Genomic DNA, 15,000 nt, shown 5'->3' on the forward strand with positions numbered 1-15,000 from the left:
TTTAAACGACTTTCTCTCTGTTTTTCACTTCGTTTCTTCGATTTTTGTCAACTTTGAAAGAGAGTGATTCACTAATTTCGTGTACAAAAAGTAAAAAACAAAACTGCACCTTTGAAATCTGGTGTACACCCGCAGCGTTGAGCGAAATCTTTTGTAATATCGTGTTAAATATTTGAATCTCCACGACGTGTAAATTGTTGAAATATAGTGGAAAAATTTTGAATCTTGTGAATTGATACATAGCGCGTTAGATAGCGCAATTCTCATAGTTGCAGTATCGACAAACTCTCTCGTTTCGTGCCGAGAATAGCACCAGAGATGGAATTCTTAAAAATAATTGTAGTTATTCAATTACGGGAATACATTTTCCGGTATTATTGTTCAGAGAAATGAAAATTTCCTTTTTTTTTTCTCTATGTAAAGTTGCGATGGCTGTGACGTTTTCGCGTCAACAATTTGCATTGGCTCTAACTATGGCCAAAATAAGTGACGTTTTACACGGTCGGTAAAGACTGACTTATGGTACCGTTCAAATGAAGTAGAAAACTCCGTACACATAACGAAAAACCATTCATTATTCTTTGCAGTTGCTTACGTCGTCCGGTATATCGTATTCTTCTCCATCTCCTCGTCCTCCTTCGCTTCGCTTGTTCATAGCCTGCACATCATATAATCTCAGCAGGAAAGAACGTGTGTCTACACACACATCTAAGCGTATCGTTCGTTCGTGTTTACTTGGAGAAATTTGTATTCAACCGCCGAAGTTAACTCGTTGGTATTATAAGAGAAAGAGCTCTGGCTATAAACAATACGACACTTCCACCACCACCGACGCGATGACGACGAAGAGGACGACGGCGGTATGTCCATCTCCCCCGTCTCCTCCTCCTCCTCGAACTGCTGCCGAGGTACCGGAAGCATGTACCGTGCTTTCTGCATTCGATATGATCATACTAGGGAGAGGAGAGAAGATAATTTCCTTTTCGTACGCCATTTTTTCCTTATTTTTGGCTTCTTTCATTTCTCCTTCTTGTTTCGAAAAACTTGAGTTTTCGTTCAAACGTCGTACCTACGCTAAGAATTTTTCGTAAAACGCACCGCTCAACGCCGGCAGATATGCAACCGCAGCTACATTTTGCCTTCCTACATATTTACAACGTAGGTCTGGTTGCCTATCTACAGGCGGTTAGACAGTCAGGTTCACAGAATTCTCCCGGTATGTATAATATCGTTAGGGACCCTGACTCTTATTCCCGGTATCCCTCTACGATGTTCCATCGGCATACACCGCATAAGATCAGATCTCGTGACCGCAACAACGGCAGCCTGCACAGATATTCCCCTCAACTCGAACGAGATCTTCGTATTGATAGGGGGCGAAAGTCGCGACAGTCTATGTGCCGTCTATATATATATATATATATATATATATCTAGGCTATTTTCCGACGAATACTAATTATTCGACCTTTTTTCTATGAAGTATCCACGTGTCGAGCACGTGTACAGATACACATCTGAACCGAAAATCTTTCCATCACGGAGGAAAAAAAATGGACCATAAAATTCAAAACGCGTAGAGGATGAATCGGTTTATTTAACCGTTTTAGGGGAAGAAATCGGTGAAATATTTTTTGTCTGTATATACATGAGTTTATTTTTTATTTTTTTTGTTTTATACAATATGAAGTATAATTTTTTTACACCAATGTAGAGCGTAAATATTTGTAAAATGAAATTGAAGAAAATTTACTCACTTATTCATTTGGAAAAAATTTTCAACATTTCCCCAAGAGGTGAATTATTATGTGAAAATGACGTACACTTGTAACAATTAAAAAGATTACAGAGAGAGAGAGATATTACACAAAGATTGTAAGCGGTAAAAGGAATTATATGGGATAACAAAGATTGCAAGTGGTTGCAAAGGTTACCAGGATTTCGAGGATTAAATTATAGAGATAACGTGAAAAATTCAAAGAGATTACAAGTCATGAAGAATACAAAAAGCTTACAAAAGGTTACAAAGAATTATAAAGATTACAGCGCATATGTACACAAATTACAACAGGAATTTAAACCCTGCCACCAGCTTGTCCTCTCAAGAAAAAAAGAAATCCACTGAACTTTTCCCTAAATTTTGTTCCTTTTCAGGGACCGGTAACACCAGTACCGATGGTACTTACAAACCGTCCTTCCTGACGGATCAGGAACTAAAACACCTGATCCTTGAGGCAGCGGACGGTTTCCTCTTTGTCGTGAGCTGTGAAACGGGACGGATAATATACGTGTCCGATTCCGTTGCGCCTGTGCTGAATTACTCTCAGAGCGAATGGTACGGTACGAGCTTTTACAGCCAAGTACACCCCGACGATGCTGAGAAAGTACGGGAGCAGCTGAGCGCCGCGGAACCGCAGCACGCCGGCAGGGTCCTCGACCTCAAGACCGGGACCGTCAAGAAGGAGGGACACCAGTGTGAGTTTCATTTTTGATCAATAGCTCTTTTTCCGTTTTTGGATCTGTTAGGTTGAAAAAAAAAACGTTTGTCATCTTCTCATTTCTCTGCTTTTCAGAGAAAAAATTGAGCAAGAAAATTTAGCTGTGTTTTCAATAAATCTCCACATTTTCAGGTCTAGAAAATCGACTCCGACAATTATCATGTGAAAGCTGCGTGTCTGTGTTTTCAATTTTGTGTCCAACGACGCATCAAGAATGAATTAACGGATTTTTATAATTTCAGTCCCAATTGGTCGAGACTCTTAGACTCTTAATATATATATATATATTAATATCTTAAGAACAAACCTACGGATATTGATGATTTTGGTTTCAACCCCTGCAGTTTATCTGAACTTAGAACTGATCAGCTTTTGGAAATGGTTAATTTAATCAGTTTTTCGGTCTATTTGAATAATAATATTTTTTTTTAATTCGTATCACATCTCGAGAAGAGATCGATGATTTTGAATTTGATTGAGCCCTAGATTTTGAGATATTTAAATATCAAAATTTAAAAGGAAACTTAAGTTTTAGTTATGTTTTTACAGCTCCGAATGTATCCGAATAGAAAGTTGCTTCAGGGCTTAGAATATTTGAACAATTCAATTCTTAATCATCTGATTTCCATTTTGTTAGGTAGTACTGCGAAATTTTTTTAAAGTAAAAGTCTAAAGCATAGAACCTGGGTCACACGAATGTTACTATGTATTATCAGTTTAAGCCGAAATCACATGATTGTAGAATGCTCATACCAAATTTCAGCATATCTGCTACATAATGTAGTCTGTTGACCACAATAAAGACTTCTTTGTTTGTCTTCAACAACGTAACGCAGAATCACATTGATGTCCCCTAATAAAATTCACTCAATTTTAAAGAGGCTGATTATAAAAGACCTAACTTTGGCGTAACAATTATAAATTAAATAGTTAGCTCCTGTTTATAAGCATAGACGATAATTGTTTTATCATCAGGGTCCGTAGAGTTACTTGGATTATAATTGTCACGTCAAACTTAGGTTTTTTATAATTAATCAGCCTCTCTAAAGTTGAGTGAATTTTGTTAAGGGCCATCGACATGAATGTTACTTCAAGGGATTCGTTTGTAAAATACTAGTAATCTGCTTTGAGAAAACTGAGTTGATCAAATATTCTACTGCAACACCATAGCCTTCTGAATACTATTTTTTTCAAGATTCATACGTAATCTTGCCGAAAATTCAACCGTTTTATCATCTCAACTCTCATTTGAATTTCAGCATCCATGAGACTCTGCATGGGCTCTAGAAGGGGTTTCATTTGTCGTATGAAAGTCGGAAGCCTTCAGACAAGCGGTGACATGGCCGCAGCACATGGTTTGCACCGTCTTAAGCAGAGAAACTCTTTGGGACCACCCGCAAGAGACGGTCAAAGTTATGCAGTAGTACACTGTACTGGTTATATTAAAAACTGGCCCCCAACCGGTGAGTATGATGGGCAGTGGAAAGTGAAGTTGGCCCATTCATTTAAACCTACATTTCTTAATTATGTCTGCAGGGTGGTCACAGCAAGGCAATTAATTTCTCGATTTTCGGTTTTCATGAAGAGAAAAACAAAAAAAAAAAAAAAAACAAGTGATTGCTTTGTTCGCTCAATGAAATTTTGGTGGAAAATGATATCTCAGGATATCAAACTTTTTGACACTTGCTTTCATTTTCAACAATTATGCTTAAGTGAAACATGTTGTTTCAATACCCAATATTCACTGGTTTCTTTTTATTAAAAAAGATACTGAATTTAGATTTGAATGAAGAAACAGTTATTTTTCTTTCCAGTAATATCTGGGACCACTCTCTATATGTACATATAATTAAGATTGTCTGATTTACGATGGTGGACCTGGGTACCTAACAGGCGCTTTTAAATCGTAGGTGATTTTGTTTCCCCGTGTGTACCAGGTGTGGGTATAGGTGACAGGGGTCAGGGTGGGGGAGTTCCAGGGGCCCCCGATGGGGTCGTTGTTGACGACAGCAGCTCATCACACTGCTGCTTAGTAGCCATCGGACGTCTTCAGGTCACGAGCACCCCAAATACCAGTGATTTAACTGGTTCAAACAGTAACAATGGTAAGATTCTACTTTATCTTGTTTAAATAAAATTAACACGCTAAATGAATGCTTTTCTGTTTCTTCAACATCACAGAATTAGAAGAAATCCTGGAGTTGCAAAACAGAAATTTATTTTTCAATATTCCATTATTTCAATATTAGTACTTTCAATATCATTCGAAACTTTAATCATTAAAACTGACTATTATCCAATCGTGAATTTCTTTGTACCACAGAATTCATCTCCCGTCATTCGGCTGAAGGAAAATTCACTTTTGTCGATCAGAGGGTTGGTGGAATCCTGGGATACACGCCATCTGAACTCCTCGGACATCCCTGCTACGATTTTTTTCACCCTGAAGACTTGACGCACATGAGGGAAAGCTTTGAGCAAGGTAAATAAAACTTGTGGAAAAAAAATGCAGCGACTTTTTGCTATCCACTTTTTTTCTCATTCCACAGTACTGAAACTAAAGGGCCAAGTTATGTCGGTGATGTATCGATTTCGGGCGAAAAATAGGGATTGGGTTTGGCTCAGAACGTCTGCCTTTGCGTTCCTCAATCCTTACACAGATGAGGTTGAGTACATAGTCTGCACAAACACAACGGCCAAATCCTTGCATCCTGGCAGTGAGGGACAAACTGAAGGAGAGAACGTCACTGGTTATGGACAACCTAGTCTCGACTACAGCGTCCATAGGCATTCGGCCAGGGAAGCCATTTACCCGGCACATCAAATGATGCAACATCCCGCGACAGTTGCTACTGCAGGTATGTTTTCTTATCACTTGATTTTCCATCTATAATGAAACTTTTGGCAAGTACCATGAAACTTCAGTGTCGTCAAACGAGTTTAGACCAAGTTATCACTTCATTTCTTCCTTCTAATTACAGGTCCTCAACAAGCAAGACCATCCAGCGCTCAAAACGTTTACCAGGGATATGAAACGACCCAGTCACCAATAGCCTATGGATCCCCTGGTCAGCAGAGCACCTCGTCTTCGGTTTTAAATCGTATACCAAAACCGGCAAACACATCGCCAACTCCTGTTCAGCAAGCCTGGACACTCAGACAAGTAGATGTCAACACTTCAATTATTGTTCCACATCAGGTTCCGCCAAGAATTGTCTCATTTATTGTCCCCCTCTTCTTTTACAGCAACAACCTGTCACCGAAGGCTACCAGTATAACCACCAGTTGAGTCCGTCGAGATCTCCAAGCGGTCCAACTTACACTCAACTTAGTAGTGGAGCTCGAACGCCTGCGGCATCTTACCACGCGGTTACAACAGTCCCAAACAATCCGGGTAAGTTAACGTGGACAGGGGTAATGATTAAATTTTATCGATTAACGGAGTTTATACTAGTAGCCGGCTGAAAAAGTAAATGAATTCTAGGAATGTATATTTCGACAATCAATCATTTAATTAAATTGCGGTTGGTTTTATTTATGAGTATGCAAGTTGAGCTTCATTTCCATTATTTTTATTAGAACCAATTATTAGGAAGTATTGTTATTGACAATACGTCAACCCTTTTGCTCAGTGACATGTTCTATGGTGCCCATGATAGCTTAAAAATGGCTGAGCCGATTTACTTCAAACTTGGACCCAACATTCTTGGACAGTTTATCCTTTTTGCTACAATCCTACTTTTTTTGATCATCATATTTCTATGTTAATTAAATTTAAACAGAGTCGTAAATTTTTTGACGAAAAATGGATTTCCAACTACCAACGCTCGTCATTTTGTTGAGAATAAAAAATTTTGGATCCTGGAAAAAAGAATAAACTCTGCAAGTATACTGTCTCCAAATGTCAAGTACAAATACTGCCACCGAGCAAAACATTTGTAATGGAGTAAGTCGTGGATGTGAATGAATCTAGATCCACATACTTTTAAATTACATGAACTACGATCAAATTGAAAATCGGTTGCGCGGATTTGAATTCCCGAAATTCAGTTTTCATTCGTCTAGTCTTAAGAGTTCTTTTTTTCTCATTTCATCATATTTTTAGGCATGTGGGGCTGGCAAGGCCAGCAGCATCAAGGGCCGCATCAAGCACAGCAAGACGGTGGACAGGCAGGTGCGCCGGTGGCTACTCAAGGCCAGGGTCCTCATCCTTCGCAAGGAGGTCCAGGAGCGCAGCCTCAGGAGTTGTCGGACATGTTACAGATGTTACAGGACCAAGGAGGAGCCCCTGGTTTTGAGGAGCTCAATATGTTCAATACCAATTTCGAGTAGGAAGGTGGGCAGGGTAAATCTTGGTGGTCGAAAAATAACTAATGAATATAACTATTATTGATATTGTATTTTTCCACCTTCGATATTACGCCCTTTTATTGATATTTTTACTCAGCCCTTACCATCCTTCCTGATCTTAATACTTTCAATTTAGAAAAGAAACAAAGTAAATGAAATTTAACAAAATTAAGCGAATTCAAGTAAGGATAGTTAATAAGCAGAATTTGCAATTTCTACTTGGAATGGTATTTTAAATATATTTAATTGTGTACATTTTATGATCAACTTTAAATCATTGATCGATCCACGTTACATAATGATTTCCCAGTGCTGGGGAGAAACTTATTGCAAAAGAGGAAAACAATTTAAAAAGAAAAGGAAAAAAAAAATGAAAACTGCAAGGAATTAAAAAAAAAATTGAAATATTTTTCAAACTTTTCAGAATAGTTACGAATAAGAAATTGAAACTTTTCGACTGCAAGCTTTCAACATAGATATATGATAAGGAGTAGCTTAATGAATTTGTTTTTTCATATACTTGTAAACCGTGCAATTACTATAATGTTTTTAATGACAGATATTAGACAAACACACGACCGTGACAATGTACAAAATTATGTGACTCACCTGAAGCTGCTTGTTATTTACAAAATGATGTCATTTATGGATGACAATTTTTTAAGTAATATTTTTTCTTAGATATTAGTAATAACGTAGCACATAATTAAATAATTGTAATTATAATAAGGCGATCACTTGTGAATTGTTGCATTTGTATATGTTTAGCAATATTTTAGATTGAGAGCAAGAGAGAGAGATTGAGAAATAACAAAAAAAAGTTTGAAAAAACGAAAAAAAACCATAGCATATCATAATCGTGAGAAAATGGAAACACTTTTTCACTAATATATGGGGATTACTATACGGAGAAAACTCAAGAGTCTTTTAAATTTCATTTATTAATAATAATAATGATAGTGAATACCTCTAATTGTAATTAACGCACTTTAAAAAAATAGCAGAACAGGCAATTGTTTTAATTATCGACTATACAAGTTCAGAGTTTTAATTTCACCGCCGATATTGCCTTTTTGTCTTTCTTCTTCGGCACATTGCCGTCTTTCAATTTTATATGGGATTTAACTTGATCCTGAAGCTGATCAAAGAATGCTGTGGAAGACTTTGCCGTCTTTCCACTCGTTTCATCTATCTTTGAAATATTACGCTCTTTACTCAAATTGTCGATCATCTTTGCTGCTTTTTCTTTACTGTACTTATTTCCAAGACCAGGTTTCAATTTCCCAACAATCTTTTCTCGCTTTTCTTTAGCCTTCTCTCGGTCTCGTTGATTCAACTTCTTCTGTCGTCTTTCACGTTTCATGTCCGTCTCAGTTCTCTCAGCTTTGCCGATCAGGTCACCACGCGATTTAGCTGTAGTGAAATGAATTTGAGTAATTTGTAATAGCGAACTTTTTCTGTATTTAGATAGATATTGCTTGCTGCATTATATGGTTTACCTTTGATTTCTTCTGGTGCTAATAAAGTAGCATCGCTTGTGGCTATTGGAGCTACTTCTTCCATCGCTACAGCAGGAAGATTGCTAACGATTTTGATATCAGGCCTGGCCTGAAATAAAATGCGAAAACCGTTATCGATGTTTATGAATTTGTGAATTATAATCTCTGTCTTATCTCGAATCTAATTAGAATTAACAGATGCTGTGTCAAGAGAAACAGATAGCTTACCAATTTCGGAGTGTAATGAAAATTGGAAAGAGCGTCAAGTTTGCTAAACAAAGAATGCATCATATTGCGAATTTCAACGTGTTCTTTAGGCTCCTCAGTTTCTCGTTCCTGGTTGTCAGGGTTCAACGCTTCCTTTTGTTTCAAGTATTCATTTTCATAAATCTGTGCCAGACTAAGTTTGCTCTTCTCCTGGTCTAACACCAGCTTTTTTTTATATTCCATTGGAGTTTCTACAGGTTTGAATTTCTTCTCAACATCGTCCCAAGCCTTGTCTTTTATTCTCTGCTTGATTATATCCTCCAACTTCAATGTTGTCTCTTCGGTGATCACAGGAGCTGGTCTCGACGTTATGTCAAACTCAACGTGTTCCTGCAGTAGTGAATCCTGTGGCCTAGATACAGCGTCAACTTCACCCTTCAATTGCCAGGGTTTTTCTGAAATAGCCGCTTTTTCCAATTCTTCTATTTTTCTCCGCAGTTTTTCTTGACGTGTTTCTAGGCTGGATTTGTTCTCTATTATGTCATTTTTTTCAGATACATCTTCCTCTGAGCTACTCATAGCTGATTCATCATTGATACTGAATTTAACGTATTTCTTATTAGGTTCTGTCGTTTCTTCTTCATCTACCGATAAGCTGTTATCATTCTCAAATTCTTCGTTGAACTGATGGCTCTCAGAATCAGAATTTGATTCATTGTTGCTCGCTGGTTGGTCAAAGAAATCTTTGAACTTTACTAGTCTTGGGTCAGTTTCGTCATGTTCGCTTCCATTGTCAGAAACATATTCAAATAAATCAACAGACTCATCATCGGCATCATCGCTGTCTTCTAGATTGAACTTCCCTTTCTGCATTGCTCTTTTATCTTCTTTCGCGAGATATTCGTCCAGTTCTTGGAGTTTAAAGAATTTATCATCCACAATCGAGGGCATAGTTTTTCTTTTGGCCACTCTTTTCGATTTCTTTTTCCTCATCTGCTCCCCTAGTCCTTCCATGTCTAAATTACTTAAATTACCGTCACTCAGATCGGAATCGTTAGTGGGTACCTGTTCGCCATCCAAAGATTGATTTAGGTCTGATTTCCCATTGCTTCGTTTATCATCACTCCTTGTTAGCTTGACAGGTAGTTTCAGTCTGTTACCTGCAATCAATGACTTAGAGACTCCTGTCAGAATATGAGGCAATTCTCCTTCATTCTGGAGTTCTAGCTGTTGCCAAATTTGCTCAGCATCAAAACCCTCCGTAATTAGCTCTGGCAAAGCCTCCGTCATGCGACTAGATTCCTCCTTAGTAAAATCATAAAGTGATTTTATTTTGTCACGGAACTCCGACGATACATCTGCCTGTGCGCTACAAAAATTAAAATTATTGGTGATAATTGTGCGGAACAATGAAAGGTCATCATTGCCTGCATAAATTATTTATTAAAAATCGCACAATGAAGATTTTCTTTTTATATGAATATATTTTATATCCACTTGAATTTTATGAGATTGAACTTAGTAATGGTACAGTAACGAAACGTAAAAAGAAAAATCACCATTTCACAACTTTAAAATAACTTTGAAAGGCTTCAGTTTGTGAAATATGAGTGTACCGATGTATGGTGTTTCGTGTTTACTGAACATCAAACAGTCATGAGCTTGTGAAATACCGAGTTTTTCCAGAAGTACATCGTCAAAACAACGTTACGAACTTCAATCTCGTTCAATTTTCACGTACTACAGTCGAAATAAAAACTGAGAGTCGTAAAACTACGGTTGTTAGAAATGTGTATAGCGATTACAATTAACCTCAAATAATTTTCAGTTTTCTTGGTGTTTGCTTCCACGACATTGAGGATATCTTGGAAAACTCTTGAGCTCTTCATGTTCGAAGAATAATTCTAGACAATAGATAACTTAAACTGCAATAGCTCTTGAATTAAAAGACATCTTCACGACCATGTGACAGTCGAACGACGATTCGAACCTTTAGGATTCGAGCACATGGGCACAATAAAAATGTATGTACAGTAATGTTGATTAATGCCTTAGACTTCCGGCTAACTTGTTTTCGGTCCGAGAAAAAATGCAGGTTCGATACCACTCTCGCACGGCGTACAGTCTTTCAAAAAGCTTACACACCCGTTCCGTACGAATACGTAACGAAAGCCTAACGAGTAAACTAATCAGATTAACTTTTTGCTTTGACGGTCGACGCATGCGCAGTATCTAGTTTTGAGTTGCCTCTCTCTTCGGAACCCCCACCACCGCTGTGATCGTCTAGTTGGTACACGGACTAAGTCCGTGAGTTGGTATAAAGTTCAGTGCTCTCACGTCGGCTCCGTCCGCTCAGTCGGCTGGATCGCCAGTCGTTGTTAGATAAATTGTATAGAATCGAGCTCCCATTTTCTTTCGGACCAAAAACAAGTTAGCCGGAAGTCCAAGACATTATGACATCACCACACACATACACATAGGTATGGACCGGGCGAATCATAGAGTACACGGCGGTGTTAGTCCGGTTTTACCACGGACTTAGGAAGCCCGATTTAAAAATGCATGCAAGTGCCGCATTGTACCGGATATAACGAATTTACACACATTTTTAAATACGGTATTATTACGTTGGTCACCGTAAAACCTGATTAGCAGCCGCTGTGTAAATCTACTCACAGACTGTGTATAAAGTACGAATGAATACAGCCAATGAAGCTGTGAATTAGAGTGTGAATGGTGTCATGTAGTTTGCATACAATAAGGCATATTGTAGTGTTATTCGTATTGCATACAGTCAGGCGAACTTATTTTGATCGATTCTTTGATCCATAACGATTTCGGTAACTTTCAGTTTTTTCATCAACCAAAAATGAGTAGTATTTACATAAAATTGATCTGTTCGGTGAAAATATAAAACATGATACACCCTCATATATCTATATATTTATTTAGGCAGTTAGTATTACAGAGCTTTCGGCTACCCTGCACCTTACACATTTCTCAATAATTCAACTTATCAATTTCACTCGTTCTTCATTCAACCATTCGTTATTGTTCAATGTGGATTATTTATTCGGTAGGAATGTAATCGAAGTAGTATGATATTTATAATATCAATACAATTGTGTATCAAGAAATGTGAAAATAATACGGCAGTATAAAACGTCCTACCTCGTTGAAAATCGTCATAAACTGTGCGGAATTAGAAATTAAATTAAAGAAAGAAAACTTACATTAGTTGGTGTATTAAATGTTAACGCTTGTCTCTCACTACTATGCATATATGACACAATCGATGTAACTACTCGTACCAACACTGCGCGTGATAATATACGGAAGACTTTAATATCAATATATGTATGTTAATTCTTGCGATTAAAATTCTACGCGAAATTATAACTTTTCTTCTAAATGCAAAAGGAATAATTAATTGCAAGATTGGAATCTAATAAAAATTCTATCCATTTTTAACTGCCTGACAGAGGCAATTTTGGGTAGAATAAGTAGAACAGGCAAGAATAAACAACGTATATCAGATCCTCCCGACATTCATGTATGTACAAATTTTCACCCTGGGTATACCGTGTAACTGTTCCGTATTGTGTAATACGGAGTATGCAGAGCGGGGAAAACCATGATTAATGTTAATCTGAATTTTACCCCCCTCACTGTAATTACAGAAAAATTATAATTATAATATATTAATTTATAGATCCCGTCCAAGGTATGGTTAACTAGTATATAATAGCATTATAATCACGGGTGCATACATTGGCAGATTTCGTTGAAAACCGAGAAAATTTGTTGTATGAATTTCGAGATGAATGCAATCGGTTATATAGATCATTTTATTTAAACGCAAACTCTGAAAATAATTTTCGTTATATTTAAAAAAAACAAAAAATTCCCGAGAAAAGACGTTATAAATTAAGAGTAGGTACACATTTTGCATTTCAACTATGAAGTTGTGGAACAACGTAAGAAATCAACAATACTGTTGACAATTAACTAACAACAGACGACAAGACGCGTGTATTAAAGCCTCCAAATAACATCAGTTTCAACGCTCTGACAAATATCTTTCGCATTCCATTGCCTAAATACTCTAACAACGCTTGATTCATCGGTCATACGTGCAAAAACGGGTTATCGAGTTACGTTACGATATATGAAAAAAGTTTCACCAAAAACTTCTTCGTTATTAGTCAGTAGTATTGCGGTTTCTAGCCGTCCTATAAAGATGGTAATAATCATTTTCTGAAGAGCTATAACATAAACTTAGTCAGCCTTGCGTGGCTTTCGTTTGCGTACGTTTGGGCTGCTGGGTGCACTTTTTGTTTCTTCTTCCTCCCTATCTTCTTCCTGGGCATCAGATCCACTCGAATCTTCGTCAACCAAATCATCCTTAACGTTTTCGACCAATTCTTCGTCACCTTCAGTCTTTTCCTGCATGAAACCGCCAGACCCATCCTTTTCTTTTTTCTTGCCAGGGAATGAGACTGGTTTCGGCGGATATATAAAATCGATCAGGCAAACGATGAACTAGAATATACAGTGAGTTACTCGATACAGTTTAGCCATCAGACTCAAAGTTATCAATGTGATGAACAACATCCGATGTATACTTACGAGTCCTAGTATAGCCCCAAGGATTATTGTAGCTATTGAAAAGATCAAATAGCTACCCCAAGTAGGCAGGCCATAGTCTTCCATCAGTTTGTTATGCATTCCCTGTAAAGGTGAGATTCAAAAGATTACAGAGAATCCAGTGTTTTGGCCAAAGTCGCAAAAAAAATTCGTAAACTTCAAATTTTGTGCACTCTTGAAAGACTATTTTGTTAGAATTGGAAAATTTGTCATTGGGCATAGGTCCCAAATATTGACAATATTGATTGGACTCAATGTAGCACTTCTGAATTGTCAATACGCGATACTAGAATAGTCAAGCTGAATCATACTAATAAATTTTTACTCACCCTCAATATTTGTGATAATTTGAAAAAGTAGCTGATTACAGACATTTGGATAGAGTTTGGGCTTTTCCAACTGGAAATAGGCTCAAGCTGCATCCACTTTTCGTCCTTGACAAATGATATGAGGGATTCCTTGTCTCGTGGACTTTTGTATTGCCTAAATATGCCATCTTTTGCACTAAAAATTAAAAAAAAATTCAAAGTATAGGTGACCAGATTTATAATTAATAATCACATATACAATGCATATATTCCACAATAGTCGGATCAAATAATGTTATGTCCTATTTTTTCACCAATGCCTTTCAACACTCTACTCAACAAATACATTCATTTTGTATAGCCTGTATCATGTCAGTATAACTTTTTCTATAAAGCAATATATAGCTGATATATGCCTGTGGAATGCAAATTCTGGTTTTAGATACTGTGAACAACCTACTGGAATATTGTGGGTAGGGCAGTGACCATAAATCGTCCACTAAGTCCAGGTGAATCCGTGACGTCTACTTTGCCAACCCGAATGCCAAGATCATTTTTCCAGGAGGCAAAACTCTCCCAAACTGGCTCCAGCGCTTTACATGCCGGACACCAAGGTGCGTAGCTGAAATTAGGATGAAACTGTTTGAGAAACGTATTTAAAAAATATAAGAAACGTTGAATAAATGATTATCGTATCATAGACGCGCATTCAATTTTTGGCAACTTAACCTAACCTCTAAAACAGAAAAAGTTCCGGCATATAGAAAACCGCTGGTACCTTGAAAATTATTAAATTTATTCGTAAGGTAAGAAAGCATGGTTAGAACGGATTTCACGTGACTCATAAAACATGGTAACTGACAGGGCATGGCGCCGAGATAGCGGTAAAAACGATATACGCGGAGGTTGAAGAACCGGGCGTTGGTAGACATGCGGTTGCCTCAATTTTTCGACAATTACTTCAATTTCAGAGCCTTGACGTGAGGGATAAAATGTCAAAATAATAGCACAAGTCGTAGTAAATATAAGCGAAAATCAGGGGCCGGATGATTTTTGACACGCAATCAGAAATGTCGATGATATGCAAGTGTTGTACACGATTGGTAACGTGTTCCTGTCTAGCGGATGAATGTTTGTTCGACACTCACAATTCCACCATCCATTCTCCAACCAATATTTTATTCCAATTGTCTTCGGTTAGCTGTACCGAGCCTCCGTTACCACCGAGAACGCCGTGGATTGACGATAGCACGAAAAATATAGAAAAACAGGCAAAATATCGTACAACAATCATTTTTTCCGACCGCAACATTTTATCAGTTTAATGCAGGCCCGCCGACGGTTAACAAAGTTGAAAGTATTCACTCGATTCTCCGCGGGTTGGGTGTGTTCCGAAATCTATTTTCAGTTTTCCCCACCAGCACAGATAGATACAACGTTGATGTTTCGAATGTTTGGAACACATCTGTTGGATCTTTCCAGTGACGTGTGC

The 15,000-nt window shown here is 37.6% G+C and overlaps 3 protein-coding genes across 6 annotated transcripts in view; 1 reads left to right on the top strand and 2 right to left on the bottom strand.

Moving 5' to 3' along the window:
* The window catches only part of LOC124407484 (aryl hydrocarbon receptor nuclear translocator homolog), a 25,822-nt gene extending 18,151 nt beyond the window's left edge, over positions 1-7,671 (top strand). For 3 of the 4 annotated variants that reach the window (XM_046883664.1, XM_046883662.1, XM_046883665.1), the window contains 8 exons: positions 2,154-2,474; positions 3,757-3,960; positions 4,408-4,602; positions 4,821-4,979; positions 5,047-5,355; positions 5,479-5,660; positions 5,744-5,891; positions 6,603-7,671. In XM_046883664.1, coding sequence (XP_046739620.1) covers positions 2,154-2,474; positions 3,757-3,960; positions 4,408-4,602; positions 4,821-4,979; positions 5,047-5,355; positions 5,479-5,660; positions 5,744-5,891; positions 6,603-6,829 — 1,745 coding nt within the window. In that variant the 3' untranslated portion in view covers positions 6,830-7,671. The remainder of the gene's footprint in view (positions 1-2,153; positions 2,475-3,756; positions 3,961-4,407; positions 4,603-4,820; positions 4,980-5,046; positions 5,356-5,478; positions 5,661-5,743; positions 5,892-6,602) is intronic. The other variant, XM_046883663.1, reaches the window with a different exon arrangement.
* Positions 7,371-10,581, bottom strand: LOC124407485 (U3 small nucleolar ribonucleoprotein protein MPP10). Its single transcript, XM_046883666.1, has 4 exons — positions 10,366-10,581; positions 8,575-9,922; positions 8,347-8,455; positions 7,371-8,260 (listed from the first exon to the last, which is right to left on the bottom strand). The coding sequence occupies exons 1-4, from the start codon at positions 10,440-10,442 to the stop codon at positions 7,887-7,889; spliced, it is 1,908 nt and encodes a 635-aa protein (XP_046739622.1). The 5' UTR covers positions 10,443-10,581; the 3' UTR covers positions 7,371-7,886.
* A 1,030-nt stretch (positions 10,582-11,611) lies between these two features.
* Positions 11,612-14,892, bottom strand: LOC124407486 (thioredoxin-related transmembrane protein 1-like). The gene is made up of 5 exons (XM_046883667.1): positions 14,657-14,892; positions 13,969-14,130; positions 13,530-13,704; positions 13,183-13,284; positions 11,612-13,095 (listed from the first exon to the last, which is right to left on the bottom strand). The coding sequence occupies exons 1-5, from the start codon at positions 14,818-14,820 to the stop codon at positions 12,832-12,834; spliced, it is 867 nt and encodes a 288-aa protein (XP_046739623.1). The 5' UTR covers positions 14,821-14,892; the 3' UTR covers positions 11,612-12,831.
* Between the last annotated feature and the right edge of the window lie 108 nt (positions 14,893-15,000).

The sequence above is a fragment of the Diprion similis genome, chromosome 6, assembly GCF_021155765.1.
Source record: "Diprion similis isolate iyDipSimi1 chromosome 6, iyDipSimi1.1, whole genome shotgun sequence".
Lineage (NCBI taxonomy): Eukaryota > Metazoa > Arthropoda > Insecta > Hymenoptera > Diprionidae > Diprion > Diprion similis.

What these genes read in the sequence shown, in the direction of transcription:
- LOC124407485 (XM_046883666.1), bottom strand. Translation starts at nt 10,442, where the DNA reads ATGAAGAGCTCAAGAGTTTTCCAAGATATCCTCAATGTCGTGGAAGCA. An exon ending in TTCATTACACTCCGAAATTG is followed by an intron (nt 8,456 to 8,574) that starts GTAAGCTATCTG and finishes ATTTTATTTCAG; the next exon opens with GCCAGGCCTGATATCAAAAT. An exon ending in AGCACCAGAAGAAATCAAAG is followed by an intron (nt 8,261 to 8,346) that starts GTAAACCATATA and finishes ATTTCACTACAG; the next exon opens with CTAAATCGCGTGGTGACCTG.
- LOC124407486 (XM_046883667.1), bottom strand. Translation starts at nt 14,820, where the DNA reads ATGTTGCGGTCGGAAAAAATGATTGTTGTACGATATTTTGCCTGTTTT. An exon ending in AATTATCACAAATATTGAGG is followed by an intron (nt 13,285 to 13,529) that starts GTGAGTAAAAAT and finishes TCACCTTTACAG; the next exon opens with GGAATGCATAACAAACTGAT. An exon ending in TTGGGGCTATACTAGGACTC is followed by an intron (nt 13,096 to 13,182) that starts GTAAGTATACAT and finishes TGTATATTCTAG; the next exon opens with TTCATCGTTTGCCTGATCGA.